Source organism: Hippoglossus stenolepis, chromosome 13 (assembly GCF_022539355.2).
Source record: "Hippoglossus stenolepis isolate QCI-W04-F060 chromosome 13, HSTE1.2, whole genome shotgun sequence".
NCBI classification, from domain to species: Eukaryota; Metazoa; Chordata; class Actinopteri; order Pleuronectiformes; family Pleuronectidae; genus Hippoglossus; species Hippoglossus stenolepis.
Genome location: NC_061495.1, coordinates 14,508,218 through 14,526,834, shown reverse-complemented (window position 1 = coordinate 14,526,834; position 18,617 = coordinate 14,508,218). Strand labels below are relative to the sequence as shown.

At 40.8% G+C, this 18,617-nt stretch overlaps 1 protein-coding gene across 1 annotated transcript; it reads left to right on the top strand.

Moving 5' to 3' along the window:
- The first annotated feature begins 1,827 nt into the window (after nucleotides 1-1,827).
- Nucleotides 1,828-16,374, top strand: cog3 (component of oligomeric golgi complex 3). Its single transcript, XM_035174003.2, has 23 exons — nucleotides 1,828-2,046; nucleotides 2,312-2,458; nucleotides 2,565-2,626; nucleotides 3,857-4,022; nucleotides 7,208-7,282; nucleotides 7,720-7,812; nucleotides 8,311-8,436; nucleotides 8,548-8,628; nucleotides 8,719-8,762; nucleotides 8,866-8,992; nucleotides 9,668-9,759; nucleotides 10,095-10,234; nucleotides 10,816-10,976; nucleotides 11,422-11,530; nucleotides 11,622-11,740; nucleotides 11,866-11,955; nucleotides 12,548-12,668; nucleotides 12,965-13,053; nucleotides 13,168-13,302; nucleotides 14,077-14,152; nucleotides 14,281-14,408; nucleotides 15,057-15,155; nucleotides 15,267-16,374. Exons 1-23 carry the CDS (start codon nucleotides 1,879-1,881, stop codon nucleotides 15,294-15,296), a joined length of 2,478 nt encoding a protein of 825 aa, XP_035029894.1. The 5' UTR covers nucleotides 1,828-1,878; the 3' UTR covers nucleotides 15,297-16,374.
- The last annotated feature ends 2,243 nt before the right edge of the window (nucleotides 16,375-18,617 follow it).

The window sequence follows — 18,617 nt, the reverse complement described above, 5'->3', positions numbered from 1 at the left end:
CTGGAGTAACGTGGCTTGAATTCGGCAGCGACTCTTTTCAACTCCGGTTGATGAGCAGAAATGAAAGAAAAAGAAAAAAAAAACTGAACTCAGTGTGACCTCCACATAAGACACCCTGCGGACAGAGCTGGAACATGTGAACACGACCACCTCCGTGTAACGCCACCAGGATTGTGTTAGATCCTGAGATGTGTGCATTTTTGAAGTAGTACTGAAAGACATTTCTGTAAATAGAATTAATCCCCAAGCATAGTTCTGGGTTTGACTATAAAATAATTACATGAAAGTATTGAAGTTAAGATGATTTAATTATTTTGACAGTGTAATAATTAAAATAATATACAGTAAGTGCATCATTCAAAATATGATTCACTGCAAAAACTGTTTTAAATTGTTTTTTTTTTAATTATTATTTATCCTATTCATAGCATATTGTAGAACAATTTTTTATGTTTTTGTATTGTGGCAAAAACACATCCAGACAAAGGCCTTCATTTTGTTCTTCGCTGCTTTATCCTCTATATGCCTAAACAAAGACAGACAACGTTGAGTTGGCAGAAACTTAAGTTTGTTGGAGGAAAATAAAAACTGTGACTTTACTGCTCACAGTGAATCTGATGAAATGCTAGAGTTTAGTGAATATATCAGTTTACAGTAGCCTACTTAAAATGCACCCCAGGGCTCCACCTACTGGACTTGAGTTTTTTGTGACATTTTGAAGCCAGTCTGTCCCCACCCAGAAATCCCATTGATCAAATCTAATGGTCATGTGATATGAGCAGTATAGAGATACTAGGCTACAGCTTTAATGCAGTGATATGTGAAGAGAATTGATGATACATTAATTATACATTTTATTACAAAGTGACTGATTTTTATTATGTTATAACCGACATGCATATAAAAACATCTGTCCAAATACAACATGAAAAATAGAGTGAAAAGAAAACTAAATGAAAAAAATAACAAACATATTAAATACAGCACAGGACTTTAAAATGCAAAGACAAAATGTATAAAATGTAATTAAAATATACTCAAACAAGAAATTTGTTTAATTGACATTTGTTTATTGCCGGTACTACTAGTATAGATATTTTTATATAAACGAGACATCCTTTTTCTTTATTTGAGTAATGCAATTTTACCTTTTACTGCCTTTTACTTCAACTCCACCACACTTCAGAGGCAAATATTGTACATCTTATAGTTCACTGACCTGACAGCTGTAGTTCATTTTCAGATTTAGATTTTATATCAAACAATATAATAAGTTTACAAAATAATATTTAAGTAAGTCAGAGGCTCCCGAAAACTTTTTTGACTTGGAGCCAATGTTGTAGCCCCTCGTCGTTTGTTGTTTGCAACTGCAACAAAGAGAACATTTTCAATCTAAACTTGTAAATTGGCTCTAATTTGAATGACTGTCGGATGTAACACTCAACAAAAAATGTTTAAAAGATAAAAATGCAAAGATTAGACAGAATAGTCTAGGCATTGGATCTTTGGTTTATTTTTTTCTTCCCTCTCTTATGAATCATTTCACAACTCTCCAGATTTATCCTGTGACCTCTTGGGGATGTCCGCTACTTGGTTGGAAACCACTGAGCTAAACAATAATATAATATAATATAATATAATATAATATAATATAATATAATATAATATAATATGATATGATATGATATGATATGATATGATATGATATAATATAATATGTTTTAATATAATATAATATAATTTAAATGTATTTTTTTGTAAATAAACTCATAATAACACGTGAACTCCGGTTCAGCCTCCTCTCGAAGCCCCGCCCACGCTCCCGGGACAGGAAGTACCTGTGCGTGGCTGCTGACGTTGCCGCTGTCCGACGCGACGATGGCGTCCACGGATCAGTCGCTGCTGGACCTGACGGAGAAGGAAACCCGGGAGAAGCTGTCGCTGTGGGACCGCCGCGCCGACGCCACGGCCCCTCTCACGGAGAAACAGATGGACTCCATGCTGGAGATCCGATCCGCAGCCGAGACGCTCGCTGTCCCCTCCGAGGTGAGACGTGACCCAGCTAGCTAGCTAACAGTGTTGCTAACCTTACTTTCCAAACGCGAGGGAGGTGAAGCTAACTAAGAAGCAGCCTCTGTACGAACTTTGTTCAAACCGGTGCCATGTTGACAAGATATTAAATATCTGACGGAATAATAAGCTGTTGGCGAGCCAGTAAGCTTGTATTTACACTCGCGCCCCGCCACGTCAAGCTAAACCAGCTAGCATCTCCTCCAGGCTGCTGGATGATCTCTTGTTTTGTTTTGTGCAGCTTCCCATTGAGGACCTGTGCAGCCTGTCGTCCCGGTCCCTGCAGTCCCCGTTCACAGCCACTGTCCCCGCCTCAACGGAGGACGTCCTGCTCAAAGGTTTCCAGATGCTGGACATGGAGAGCGACAGGATACAAACTGCCCAGCAGGTGACTTGTGTTTGTCAGAAGTCGAACAGGGCTGAAGCTACTGGTGAGGCTCGCTGCACCATCACGAGATGTGTGGGGTTTCACATCATGTCTGTTTGTGTTTCAGTTTTTCGCCTGGTTCGCCAAGCTACAGACGAACATGGACCAGGATGACCACGCGAAATACAGGTGCTTACATTTTTAAATGCTTCATCCAAGATGTCGTTGTCATGTTTCTAATTGAGTAATGTGTCCTGAAACAAACTACTTCAAAGCAGAGACACTTAAACTTCTACTCACCCATGGAGAGTAAAAACTCACATCTGCTCCACAAATCATTCATCTACTCGCCTGGTATCAGACCTCGTGTCAACATCTGTCCTGATTGATCTGATCACAAGTGGTCAGCTCCACGTTCAGGTCTGAACGCACCCAAATGCCTGAATGCATCTCAAGATCTGATCCATCAGACCCCATTCAGAGGTGGTCTGGGACACACGTGGCCACAGTACTTAAGCTCTGTGAACGCAAGTGCATCCGGGGCCGTATAAGAAGGACCACCAGCTCAGCTGACGTCCTCTGACCTGCTACAGTTTCACAATGAATCAAACATATTATTATGCCTCTCACTGCCCATGCATTTATTTGTTTGATACTTTTCTTCATAACAGACCTGCGCATTGATTAATTCAATCCCTCCTGATCATGCTCACTCTCTTTCTCTCTCACTTGTGCCCACACACACACACACACACACACACACAACACACACACACACACACACACACACACACACACACACACACACACACACACACACACACACACACACACACACACACACACACACACACACGCACCTAGAACCAGGAAGTGACATCCCACATCACAGGAGACACATTTGAATGCCTGGTGTAAAACAGACAAACTTGGAGCGGACAACTTCTGATTGGATCTTTCTGGACGGATGTTAACTATCAGATCATTATCAAGCTAACTGAACCTGACCTACAGACACAAACATGCACAGACAAACACATACAAGAACTGATCATATGACTGAGACAGAAATGTTTGAAGTTTGTGTTTTTGATGTTGACACTGTCGTCGCACATTGTAGCCCACCCTGCTGTTTTCCACAGAGTACGATCTAAATGACAAACAGTATGAGGTATAAATCTGTTACTGCCCTGCTGTGTAACCGTCCCTCCTGAACACCATGCCCAGTATTGACTTCACAGCAGCTGGTAGAATACATCTGCGTTGACACCCTTGTTTTTATTGCACATTGAGAAGTGCTTTCAAGCTTATCTTGAAAATTGTCATAGTAGGGAACACGGCATAAACTTTTCTGCTCAAGGTAAAAAAAAGTTATAACACTGCTGTGCAAAACATAACAGATGACGCTTTTCCCTTCAGGAGAACCAGAGATGATCTATACTGCTACCAGGAACAATGTGATGCTATTCTGACAGATGTCAGTGCCGCTCTGGAGCACTTGGACTCCCTTCAGAAACAATACCTCTTTGTGTCCAACAAGACGGGGACCCTGCACGAAGCCTGTGAACAACTCCTAAAAGAACAGGTAGGAAGAACACTGTCCTTTCTGTGTTTAAATCCTGCTTTATTTAAACGATAAGTCTCTGGGTGAGACATGATCGATGGGAAATGTTTACCAGTGTCAACAGCATGGCTGATTTTGTTTTCACCCAGTGATTTGTTCTTGTGCGTATGTGTGTGTGTTATGGCAAACTACCAACAGTAGCACGTACAACATAGGTATTTGGACATTGACACAAATTAAAAATGTGTATAGTGCCTCTTCTCCCGTGTCGCCTGGGTTTGGCTCCAGTCCCCCCCATCCCCCCTAAGACACTCAAAGAACAAGTGGTGTGTAGACATATAGGACGGTTGGATGGATGGATATACAATTACAGCCATTTTTATGCCTAGTCCCTCAGTTTTCAGAAGCTCAAAAGTCTTTTGGACAATTTACATCATTCAGTCAGTTTCATGACAAGGTGGACTCATAAATGATCATTATATCTGTGAGCATGAGCCTGCAAAACAATGAGAAGTTGGCCCTAACCGATTGGAGAAGAGTTAGAGCCATCAGTACGTGGGCGCATACGCCTTAAACAGCAGATTCCACTCCTGGCGGTATCATTTTACTGTGTGTCATTCTCTTATTCTTTCACCCAGTTCCCTGGCACACTTTCACTGTTACTTTCTAATAAATACAAAAAGGCAACAAATAGATAGAAAAACAATGAAAACTGCAGAGTCAATAACATATTAAATACGCCCCAGAAAGAGCAGACTGCAGAATGCTGGGTAGCAATTTTATTTTCAGAAGAGCTTTTATCCGTGTCATGATGTTCTGAGCTCGATAGTTTATTGTGTTTCCAGTCATTTTTAAGTAAGCATCGCTCCATGTAGTGATTTTTTTTTTTCTCCCTTTCATCCAACTGCTCAGTTCAGCACTTCCATTATCATGGTTTTTGTTCTCTAATTTTCTCATACAGGCTAAATGAGAGGTGCATGTTATCTGTAAATGGTTGTTTCATGTTAATTCCTGAGTCGAAAAAGGCCACCTGCAAAAAAGTAGTGCTTAATTTGAGATGACATTGGATAAAATCAATCTGCTTATGGAGTAATCTTTATTCATTCCTGTAAAACATTAAAAGTACAGCAGCCATTAGGTTAGTTATAAGTGAGGACATTCATCATCCAGTTTGTTAGTACTGAGTCGCAGTTGTTCGACTGTGACGATGCCTTTTCATTCCCGGGAATAGCAACTCTCAGGTTTAACATTGTTTAACCAGGTTTATTTATCATCCAAATCATGTTGTGATTTATTGTCAGACTATTTTATATTTATTGTTTTTCCTTTAATATCAACCCACTATGACTTTAGGTTATTGAATACTTTCAATACATATAATGTCATTTATGAAACAGCCAATCTGCTTATTATCATTTTCTGTTCTGATCCGGCCAATTACATACTGTTGTTGATCTGAACATTGTGGTTTACGTAGCACCCTCTAACTAATCCACTATTTTGCTGGTGGCTGTTTCTTGACTGATTATTGGCATAAAATAATAAGTGTGGCAGGACTCAAAACCCCACACAAATAATGTATCTTTTCATGTTTGTTCACCCATTTGGAAACATAATTATTCATTTTTAATACTTGGCGTTTCCTCCCTTGAAATGCTTTGCTAAACGCTTCCTGCAGCTGCCTTTGTTTGCTGCCTGCTTGTGGGTCTTTCTGCCGTACGTATTGTTTACAGCAAGTGACACGCTTCCTCGGTTGGCTTGAGCTCGGGTGAATGACTTGGTCATTGAAGAAAACCCAATTTATTTTCTCTCTCCTTGAGAAGCTCTTGGGTTGTTTTGTTTTGGGTCATTATCCATCTGTTCTGTAAAGCACCATCCTATTAGTTTTGCTGCATTTGGCTGAATATGTCCAGGTAGTATATCCCTTTACATCAGAATTCATCCCAGTGGTCACATCATCAACGAACCAGTGACCCAACTCCATTAGAAGCCGTGCATGCTGAGGCCATAAAACTGCCTGCACCATGTTTGTCAGATGGTGTGGTATGATTTAGATATTGAGCCGTTCCTTTCCTTCTCCATATTCTCTTCCTATCATTCTGGTACAAGTTCATCTTGTTTCCATCTGTCTAAAGAATCGAGTTCCAGACCATGGCAGGCTCAGGGCTTTGTTCTGGATAAGTCTACTCCGGACTTTTTGTTTTCGAGTGTTATGGTGTTTTGCACCTTGTGGTAAACGCTCTTCATTTACTTTCATGAAGGCCTCTCCTGATTGTACACTTGCGGACAATGGCTACCTCCTCGAGACCGGCTCGTTCATGTGAAAAAGTTTTGTTTACCAAGGGGAGAGTCCCTGCCACCATCCACTTCAGTTGTATTCAGTGGTCTTCCAGGCGGTTTGGTGTTGCTGAGCCTGCCAGTGCCTTCCCTCTGTTTAGAACTGAACCAAATAGTTGATTTGGCCACTCGTAAAGTTTCTGCCATCTGTCTGAGAGGTTTGTTTTGGTTCCGCACTCTAATGATGGCCTCCTTCACCCTGCACCAGCAACTCTTTGGACCGAATATTGAGAGATCTCTTGGAACAGCTACCAAATGCAAATTTCACACTTGGAATCAAGTCCAGGCTTTTTTTTTGTCTGATTAGTTTGTCATGAAATAATGAGGGAACACCATGCCTGGCCATGAAACTGATTGACTGATGTCAATTGTCTTATTGCGTTAGAGCTTCTGAAGCCGAAGACTAATAGGAGAAATAACAAAACAGTTTTAAATGGCTGTAATTCCTACATCTTTGATGTGATGTTTTATTAAACTCCTTGAAATATTGTTGAAAGTACAGACTTCAATGATATCTTGATGGCTTTGTTTCAAATCCATTGAGTCGCTGTCCAAATATTTGTTTAGAGAGCTGCCAAGGTTCTCAAACACCTCTGTGCTAGTTCCTGCTACTCTCTGTTTCTGCAGGAACACATTTTATGATGGCGCACACACACACACTCACACACCCAAGGCTCATGTTACAAGCCATGTTGTCGCTGCCGGTAAACATTTTGACTGAATGATAGAAAAAGTGAATTTCTGTTTGATTTATAGCATAAGGTTACAGCATAATAACTGTGACACAAGTTCAAGTGGCCTGAGAACTTTCCAATCACATTGGTTTGTAGAAACTGTGTCAACTTTGGTTTGTGGTTCTTTCTTTGCAGTCGGGGCTTGTTGACCTGGCAGAGAGCATACAGCAGAAACTGTCATATTTTAATGAGTTGGAGAACATCAACACGGTAGGCTGTATTTCTTTTTGTGTGTACAACTTTAAACATTTGTAAACTGATGTATGCGTCAATGACATCTCAGTTCATTGTTTAATTGTGTATAAGCCCAATTTAATAATGAACCAGCCAGCAGCTATGTTCCAGATTAAAAACATTATTCTCAAGAACTTTGATGTAAGCTACGTTTCTAATCTAAGAGTTTTATAAAAATGTATTTACCGAATAAGACATTTAATGCATTTTTCCACCCCACCTGAAAGCTGTGAAATATAGAAAAAAGATTGTGTAATTCAGCCTGGTCTAAAATTACAAACAACACATCATTGCAGTGGTGACTATGCAAACGAAAAAGAAAAAAAATATTTTTTGGATCATAATTCAAGAGCTTGAAGATTATAATTGTTTTTGTTAAGACTTCCAACCTAACATTTTCTTTGTCGTTGCAGAAACTGAACTCGCCAACCTTGTCTGTAAATAGTGAAGGCTTCATACCAATGCTGTCGAAATTGGATGACTGCATTGAATATGTTTCTTCACATGTAAGCAGCTTCCACTCTTGGCAGAGAGTTTTCTGTTTTGTGTTTGTCTTGATCCCATTTTACTGCCAGCGTTGTAAAAATGATATACTAGATCATGTTTTTTTGTTTTCAAGAACAAAATGTGTATGTATACCTCCTGTGAAATAATTGCACATTAACACCCAGTCTCCACTAATGCAGATATTTTGCAAAATCATATTTATATGTGCTTTGTGTTTGAGCCTCCTGTCCAAAACGTAGATTTTTACAAATGCTTTCCAGAGTGCGGATTTTCAAAGTTCCTGTTTCTGTGTATCTGTGTGTACGTGTAAAATGGAGCGTTTGGGAAACAATGAAATCACAGTCAATCTATTTTTTTCCAATGTGAAATTTTGACCAAGACTAAACTAACTATATTGTTGAACAATGTTATTACTGCAGAAATGTGCTTATAATATAATCCATGCATTATCTGACAACACTTAAAACTGTCTAATGCTTATCTTTTTTGGATTGCAGCCCAACTTCAAGGACTACCCGGTTTATTTGGCCAAGTTTAAACACTGTCTTTCTAAAGCTATGCACTTCATGAAGATCCACATTGTCAACACGTTGCAGCATCTTACAAGCCAGTTAACGAAAAGGGTGAGAAAACCTCACATTTCCTCCTCCTACACAGTCCACAGCTCTGTATGGAAGCACAGATACTGTATGTGCAGATACAGTCAATACTTGACCCTTTTTTCTGCCCCTCAGGATCCAATGGGTTTGACTAACGCAGACAACGCCTTTACACTTTATTATGTTAAGTTTAGAGCAGCTTCACCAAAAGTTAGGGTGAGTATTTTTTAATGCAGCACATCGTTTTGCATGAACCCTTTTCTGTATTCAAATGAGATTTTCTTTGACATTTATTTTCTCTCTCAGTCACTGATTGAACAGGTTGAACAGCGAGCAGAGAAGATTCCAGAGTGAGTATTGGCATTTCTCCGGCGCTGATGCTCCAGTTATATATTTTCTTTCTTCAGCTTTTGTTGGAAATCAACTCATGCCTCCTTGTATTGATGCGAGCAGATACCATCAGCTCCTCGATGAAATCCACCAGTGCTACCTTGACCAGCGAGAGCAGCTGCTCAGTCCCAGCATCACATCCACCATTACTGACCTGACGAACCAGAACAGCAAAGACCACTGTGCTCTGGTAAGGCATGAGTGGTTCAAAGCGTGAACTGCCCTTTAGATATTGTAAAAATGACACTTTTAGCTTGCAAAGAATGCCCAGTATGGACCCTCTGGGAAATTTACTGGAGTGTTTTGTACGGACACAAAGCTGTGCACTTGATAAATGAGCACAAGCTAAGATTCTGTACAGCAGGCATCTAGGACTTACTGCTGTGCAGGGACTCTGTGTTGTTGTTGCACACTCGGTTATATCTCATCCATAAAGCTGTAATTTATTATCCTGGTGTTCCTCCTGTGTTGCAAAGATTTAACAGACCTAACTAATGGCGAACTATATTTATTCAAATGAATACTTCAGACGAAACGGATCATATTCCGGCACCTGGGCGGCCAGTGTCCGACACGGTTGTGGCATTTAAAACACTTGACTAATTGGCTTGATGGGATGCTATAATTAAAGGTCAGAATTTCCTGCAATGAAACATTATAACAGCCACACTACATGTCTGCCTTTTTATTTTTTTTAAATGAAACTTGAAAGGTTATGCGTCTTGTTAATGATTGCTGTAATACAGTTAGCGCCCGCAGTATTTTTATGTGGGAGGATGCATGTGCTTGTTTGAAGTGGAGCCGTAACAAAGTATTTGGCGGCAGTGCAGCGCTCGATCATGATGTGTGTTTTGTGTTTGAGCAGGTTCGCAGTGGCTGTGCCTTTATGGTTCACGTGTGCCAGGATGAGCACCAACTTTACAACGAGTTCTTCTCCAAGCCTACACCTCAACTGGAGTGAGTAACACCCGCCTCACTAGTAACATGAGCGCGCACACACACACACAGAGCCATTGTCTCGTTTGTGTTTGAATGTGTTCAGTGTTTGAAATACTTATTTTTTTTCCTATCTCTGTTGAGCAGCCTTGGGTACCTTGATAGGCACTGTATAAATTCTTATTGTTATTATTTAAACAGTATGGCTACAATTTGTATTATTATTATTAAAGAGCAAAAACCTTTTGCGTATGTTTTTTCCTAACATAAAGGAAACTGTTCAGAAATTGTAGTTTTTAGTCTTCTCGCACCAAAGCAATCAGTGTTTTTTGTTTCTTTCTTTAATGTCTTAACAGCGAGCTGCTAGAGAAGTTATGTTTGTCCCTGTATGATGTCCTGCGGCCTCTAATCATCCACATTATCCACCTGGAAACCCTGTCCGAGCTCTGCAGCATTCTCAACAATGAGATGCTGGAAGACCATGTTCACAATAATGGTAGGTTACAGCTTTTGTTCTCCTGAAAGCTTCTTGTGTGACGCATGGCGTGTTTACGATTGAGTCGCCCGGATGCAGCTGTGCCAGGATTTGTTTGGGGGGGAAAACCTTTCAGTTTTTGCACTTTGTGCCACAAAATTATCTTTCCAGTGAAATCTTTTTTTTTTTTTTTGTCTTGAATTAACATTTTTTTTTTACACAATCAATGAGATAAAAATAAATGAATAATGGGATTACTCATTTTGTCTATTTGCCAACACAAAACCAGAAAACATGACCTCACTAAATACGAGACAATGTGGATCAGCTCACTCATAAATGACTTTAGTTGTAGCTTGTTTTATTATACTCAAAAGAAGCAAATGAACATGATGGGTTTCTATGTTGTAGTACTACTCATTTTGCTGGTCTGATTTCCCACCACATCCAGCATCACTCAACACTACATCACACGTACACACGTTTCTGCTTCGACCCTGCAGCACTTGTGTTTGTTGGATCTATTCACAACAAAGTGTTGAACTATATAAGCTTGAACTGGAGGTTGAACTGTAAATTGACCCGTGTGTGCCTCCGTGCAGCTGTTCAGTTGGGGGCTTTTGATGGGTTGGTGAAGCAGATGCTGGAGGATGTCCAAGAGCGGCTGGTCTACAGGACCCACATTTACATCCAGACTGATATCACAGGCTACAACCCAGCTCCAGGGGATCTGGCCTATCCTGAGAAACTGGAGATGATGGAGGTTGGTCTTGTATCCTCAGAGGGATATTTTCTCTTTCTTTATCTGCACAAAGGAAAATACACTACAGCTAAAACTCGACTCAGGCAGTCTTACATAAAATGTCTCTATCTTTTGTTCATGTATTTGTGTTTGCATCCATTAATTTATTTTGATCAACTGTTAAGTTTATAGTATGTCAAGAAATAGTCGTTTTTTTAATGTGAACTTTTTTTGTGTATTAAATCTGACAGATACAATTCAACCTGTCAAAACAAACCTGTTAAACCTGTCCACTTGCTATTAACGCAAAGGAAAGAAGTGACTTTCCAACAAACAATCTGATTAGTCTCAATAATGATTTAACCTGTCGGCCTCTTATTGAAGCAAAAATAGAAAAAACATGCCTCTACAGCACCTGAACCTTATTTCATATGACCTTTTGCCTTTTCTCTCTTGTACTAAACAGAGAATTGCTCAGAGCTTGAAGGAAGAGCAGATGAAGCATGTGACGCAGGAGTCCATGTTTTCTGATGTACAGCTTGAGAATCCCGATGGTAGAAGAAACAGTAATGCTGGTCAGTGTTTCCACATTGTGACCCTGACGCTTTTGCAGCTCTTGGGGTTATTGTTATTTTCCTGACGGCTTTTCCTCCTTCTCGAACACAGGGAATGTAGAAGCATCGCGCCTGCAGCCGTCCATTTCCCCTGCTGATCTGCACGGCATGTGGTACCCCACTGTCAGACGGACATTGGTTTGCCTGTCCAAGCTTTACAGATGTATAGACGTGAGTCTTCCATCTTTATTCATCAGCTCATTTACACTCTCCTCCCATGTGGTGTGTATATATAGATTTTCCACTTTAGCATTTCTTATTCATGCGTTGCTTTCTGTGACTTGGTCTTTTTCCAGAGAGCAGTCTTCCAGGGTTTATCTCAAGAAGCCTTATCTGCCTGCATCCAGTCACTTCTTAAAGCCTCTGATATCATCCTCAAAAACAAGGTTGGCACGAATGGTTATGAGTAGAGCTTTGTTATTTCTTTTTAGATTGTTATTATCACACTAGCTGGATAAGTAGCTGTTTTTGACATCGTTTATAAGAGCCGTTACCTAAACAATGCCATTCAGTTTTTTTTTTTCAAATTTCTTCAGGCTACAGGATCATTAAGTAAAGTAGCTGGAATGTCATTACAGTTTTTTTTTAACAGCTTTATTACACCCCATAGTGTTCAGCAGACCGTCCTTTATTTAATGGCTGCTGTTATCTTCAAATTTGCTGTCAATATCTGAGCTAACTGGCACGTTTCTACCTCTCACTTCAAATTAAAGCGCCAGCATCGGTCAGAGGATATGTTCCCATCCCATGTCGATGATGTCTATTTCTAGCAGAGCAATAAACGTTTTGTTTTTTTCACAGTGGCATGTCCCTTTCTAACTATGCTTAATCAGCGGTTATTAATTAAACATATTCTCTTATCGTCTCAGAGCTCGTGCTTTTTTTTTAATGCTCTCTGAAGCTCGGAGAGTCAGCAGATGCCCTTTTGTTTTGGCAGCCTGCGGTGTGGAGTTAACAGTCTGCTATCACTTTCTGTAGACGCAAATAGACGGGCAACTTTTCCTGATCAAGCACCTGCTGATAATGCGTGAACAGATTGCCCCATTTCACACCGATTTTGCCATCAAGGAAATCTCACTGGACCTGAAGAAAACGCGAGGTAAGATAATTAAAGGTGGTGGGAAAATTGGTGTTCAGCTCCATAAAGCCAGTCATTACATTCTCATGCTCATTAAGCAACTTGTGCCTATCACATGCACCAGTGGCAACAATTAATGTGGAAATTACAGTGTAATCCAGCCCCGTAATGTACATTAACCAATGGCTCACAGGGCAGACTCGCTCCTCCTCCTCCTCTCACCCCCCATCTCAGTCAAGGTCATATTAAAGTTGTACCACTAGAGGGCACTCTAATTCTACACCAGCCCAGATGTGTTCTCTCTGCTTTGTGTTAAGATGCCGCCTTCAAAATGATGAACCCTAAGGCTGTTCCCAAATTCTTCCGATTTAACAGTCACAATGCCATCCTCGAATTCCTGTTGGAGGTACTGTTTTTTCCTTTCTGTTTCCTTTCTGCTCTTTTTTTTTTTTCTATTAAACATACTGCGCACTTCATACTCTTTGGATTGCTGAAGCCCTTTTTTCTCTGTGGTCTCCAGGGAACACCAGAGATAAAGGAGCACTACATTGACTCTAAGAAGGATGTGGACCGACACCTGAAGTTCAGCTGTGAGCAGTTCATCCAGCAGCAGACTCAGATCTTCGTGGGGAACCTTGAGGAGTTCCTCACCAAGGTGAATGTTAGAGCGAAGACAGAGTTACCCTCAGGCAGTTATGTCTCATTCTGACCTTCATTTTTTTCACTTTTACCTTCAGAAACCTTAAACCTAAAAAGTCCTTTGCTTATTTGTCAGTGAAGGGCAATGAATTATTTTTTTAAATGTAGGATATCTAATTCTGTTGCAAGGCATGTGTATCTGTCATGATTTTTACCCTCCACACTGAAGCCGTTTTCAGATATGAACTGAAAATGTCAGCATAATTGGGTCTGGACCATCTCAGGACTTTGCCTTTCACATGTGAAGAACGCAGCAGGAGATTGTCTGTGTCAGGTGCATCAAAAACAACAGGATAATCTCAGGAGGGTTCAGGGGAGGGGGGGCGTCTGGGTAGAGCATTTAGGAGGCAGCACATGATGTATTAATGTTTTTTTCCACATTTGTGCCTGTGACATGATAAAAACATCATAAATTGGCCCATTCTCTGCGGACAATATCCTGCTGCATTTCACTGTCACAAACCTCAGAAGCTGTTTCAGAGCAACTGACAGGGACAGTTTTCGTTCTCGCATACAGCCCCTCCAGATAATTTCAGAATATCTCAAGCTTTGCGCATGTCTGTAAGCAGCATGTGTTTTCTGTTCATGTTAGCACAGCTCTATATAATTCAAGACTGAGCTGAATTGTCTCGAGTTGCAGCACAGCCTCTTATTTCTCAGTATTGATTACTAGCACAAATAAAGTCCTTTACATTTTTTGGCTTTTGTTTTGATTGTCTGTTGCACTCAGGTTGCAGCTCTTAAAACTATGGCTATCCAAGGTGGTCCCACATACAGTCTGTCTCAGCAACCTTGGGCACAGCCAGGTAAGATTTGTCTCAGGACACACTTAGCATCACGCTGCAATTCATCAAAACTTGTGAAGTGAATGCTACAGGGCTTTGTTTTTTTTCTTTCTTTACTCAATAGTGTTTTTTTTTCTTCCTCTTTTCAGCAAAGATCAACGATATAGTGATGGCTACCTACCGTGTGATGAAGAGCAAGCTGCCAAGCACTTTACAGAGCATGTCCTTGTACTTGGCCAATAGAGACACGGAGTTCATCCTTTTCAAGCCTGTCCGGGTGGGTGGCAGAAACACTAACCCATGTACTGCACGAGACAATTTCTTTTCGTGGCATTGTTTAAACGTAAAGAATCCTTTCAGTTGGCATTTACAAAGTAGATGTACCATGTTCACATACAGTCAATGACATTTTAAATGATTTATTCCTAAATACGATGTTTTATGGCTGAAGGGCTTAGCTTACACGTAAAAAACATTTTTGTTTTTCTTTCCTGGCAGATGTAGAATTTACAGAGCTCTTTTACTGAGGTGTTGATGTAAACAAACCTGTTGCTGCATCACAAATCATCTGTGGCTTACATTTATTCATTAGTGAGTCTTGTTCTCTGTAGTAAAATCCCTGCCAATCAATTCCAGAGAAATATAGATAACAATTCCATGTTTGGCTTCCCCTCTTATTTACATCGGGCTGAGATTGTGGCTTTAGTTCTAAATTTGTCAGTGTGATTGAACTGGAACAGTGAAATCCTGGTCCTGTCTGTGTAGTGTTCATCACGGAGCCAGGTGAAGCTGGATGATGGAGAAAACAAAATTATGCTGTTGACATGGAAACAAGATAGTGAGGGGACGTAGGCCAGAAGGAGATGTAGTAATAATTTCCCTGCAGCGCTCAGTAAATGGATGTTTTTTTATTTTCCCTTTGCAGAATAACATACAGCAGGTTTTCCAAAGACTGCTCGCCTTGCTTCAGGAGGAATACAGCGGAGAAGACCTGCAAATCATCGCATGTCCATCTATGGAGCAGGTACGGTTCACTGGGATTAGCACAGCCCAAAGGCATGTGACATGGTTTTAGCAATACTGCTTAGACCAACCACAGTGGGGAAACTGATATTTTTTCATGGATCTCTTTCAGATCAACCTGCTGCTGTCTGTAAATAAGTAATGCCCCGGTTTTGGCGTGGCGATGCCGGTGAACAGCCCCTGGATAGCAAAGCAATGCTCCGACTCCAGCCGTGACCAGAGAACTGCAACTGAGCTGCAAGCTGAACCAGGAATGTTGAACTTGACGGCAAAGATAATAAAAAAAAACACTCCTGCACAAGGCCAAAGATTCTCAGACGCTCAAGCAGCTCCAGATATGAAGAGGTTCAGGTATTCGCGTTGGAAGTCCATGACACACTGGGAAGCGGAGGGTGTTGTTTTGGGTTTCCGAGCTGGTTGTTTTGCACGACTAAATTTAAGGGTGTTGTTGTGTTAAAGGTTGTTTTCATGTTGGAGGAATCCACTTTGACGAAGGGTGGGAACGTTGACAGCTCAAATCGTTTTGAATAAAAAGCATTTGCACACAATGTGAGGGTGGGGGGCAAAGTGTTCAGACAAGAACACCGGGTGGGCAAAAAGGAAATAAAAGCACTAAAAGGGTTCATCGTCAGGTAGCTACTGGCCAGTACGCAGGCTCCCATTCAGATGCCTTGATTCCCTTGTTGGGTATTGAAAGGATTACAAGAGAAAAATGCTGCAAAATATCTTATTCCTCCCTTTTTAAATTGTAGCCATCTTCATAACACATTCAATAAAACTTAATGATGGCCTGAAGTGCTACAGGATGCTCAGGTCCAACTTTGATCATAGCAAAATCCCCTCAGCTCTCTCTCCCCCCCCGTCAGATGTTTTCTTAAAGATTGTTCTACTTTTCTTCGTGTGAATGTTTTGTTTTGTTTTGTTATTCTGTTGCAAATATGTAAACAATGAAATCCTATGTTTTATACTTTTCTTTCCTTTTTATAACTAGGTTGGTCAAAACTGCTCTGCTTTTACTTTAGGCAAACATATAACGGACTGTGGACCGTTGCTGTTTTTGCACTGTATATGATTCATGGGCATCTTTCCTACAGGTCCTCACAGAGCAGCATAGCTAACAGGACACGGTCAATCTAACATTTGCTTTGGCGTGTCCCATGTAAAATGACGTGTACAGTTAAATTATTTATGAACATTCTGATTAAAAAGACAAATAATGACCTTCTGTGTCATTGGATTCAAACTCGGGGAACAATTAGGTGTCACTTCTCATAAATGATGCTTAAGGGGGTCTTCTTGGCAGACCGTCACTGTTTCATTGGCAGCCGTCGTCCTTCCATCTGCGAGATGAGGCTTTGCCGGGGCTCGACCTTCTGTGGGCTGACGGTGCTTTGATAGGTGGTGAGGGACTGGATGTTCTGGAGCAGGACGGCTGCAGACACCTCTGAAGTCAGACCATTGCCTTGATGCAGCTGTGAAGGAAGCCACTATAAAGTAAATTGGAATCCAAAAATTCCGCCTACTCTTCATCTCTTGTATTTCTGCTGTTTCTCCAAAATAATATTGATCTTTTAACATATACTTACTTTATTCTGCCCCCCGCATTTAGCTGTTCGATGCGTTTTTCGAGAGCTAAACGTGATCCAGCTGTGCTCTCAGGATTCTATGCAGATGTTGACATTGGGGGCTCGGTGTGGGGCAGAGCGTCTGGTAGGGCGGAGCCTGAACATGATGGTTATTGCCCAGCCTGCTCCGCTGTCTCGTCAAATCTCCTGTGTCACTGCAGTGGAGGTACCTCCCCACAGAGTCGGGTTCGCCCTAATAAAGAGAAGCGGCTTGTGAACAATAAGCCTCTCGGGGGGGGGGTTTATTGTCTCACCCCGACAGGTTTTCATATCTGTCTGCTGCCAATTCCATCAATAATTAAACTCTACTCGAAATGCTTCTACACAGAGCTGGGGACGATAAAATAGAATCTAATTACAAGGTAATAAGCTGATTTAATGTCGGGTTTATTTACAGTGCGAAATAAAAATTACAATCGTACCAAACACAGACATTGCTGTGATAGCAGGTAGCCTGTTTTCTTGTCGAGGAAAAACGTCCGCTTGTGAGACTGCTCGTCTGAGACCACCACACAAGACCAGTCAGCTGATTGAGCAGCCGATACAAGAATAACAAGCCTCCCTGATAGGAAGCTTTTAAATATTACTGAGGGGAACAATGAAACATTAAGTATTTATGATATCAGTTTATTGTCAGTTAGATTCTCCTCCAAGGATGCAACACCTGCCAAGTTGCGTCTGGATGTTTGACCCCTGTTGTAGTGATTGATGGCAGTCTTGTCCTTGAGCCAAACGCACTTATTAATTGATGCATGCTCTCAGTCCGCAGTCATCTTAGGGCACTCTGCAAGCTTGACTCTTATATTTGCACATATGTCCAGCATTTTCTCCATCGGAAGAAAACGCGTGTTCAGAATCCACGATTTCTATTCCGGTGAATGAAGCTCGTTCCTCAGCTGTCCAGGCATCGTCTGACAATGTAATCTGTGAAGTGGCGTGCAGTTGTGCTGCAATGCAGGTGTCATATCATGGATGAAATAAAGGGAAAGATAAGCGCTTATAGTGCAATCTGGGTGAGATATGGCCCAGCGGTAGATGGGGTGTGTAACCCGCATTAGAGATCCGATGATCGGATCATGATCTATCTGAATCCAAACCTCGTAACCTGCAGTGTGTCATCGAAAAGGTATCATCAGAGGATCGATTGCTTAGACTTTAATTTGAAAACCATATAGTGTTAGGAGCCAATAATGGACCAGAGCGATCCTGACCTTTAGTCTCTGCACGCTGCTGCAACCCTACATCAGCTGTGATTTATGGCCACTGCAACATCTCTAGTAACGTCCATGTCGTCTCACAGCAGAGAAATTGACACAAAAAGCCTAATGTAAATTTTCAAATTTCGATTTTCTTGTCAAATTCTAACTTTAATTTCACATGTTAAGTCGTTAAATCATTTATCTACTTATACAATATGATTATTTTTGATTGATTTATAATTATTAAATATGTAATTAAATGTTTTAATTTAAAACCCAACTGAATTGACATGGTTGAATTCCTCTGTGATTTCAGTAGGAATTTATTCTTAAAGAAATCTTGATTTTGGAAAGTTCAGAAAGTTTAAGTGTCATTCAAAAGTATTTAAGTTGTTCAAATCCAGTGAGTCAAATTGTGGTGTAAAAATAATGAGGTTGTCGAAACTGATTTGAACGTTCTCTTGACAGAACAGACGCCAGAACATCTGAAACACTGGATATTGAAAGTGAATTTGAAAACTAAAAGATTACTGAGCCGATACAGCAAAGCTCAGGGCTCTGATATTGTAAACGTGCCAAAATGGTCAAAGTGGCAATGCAAACATTTGTCATTTAGCACAAAATCAATGCACAGCTGAT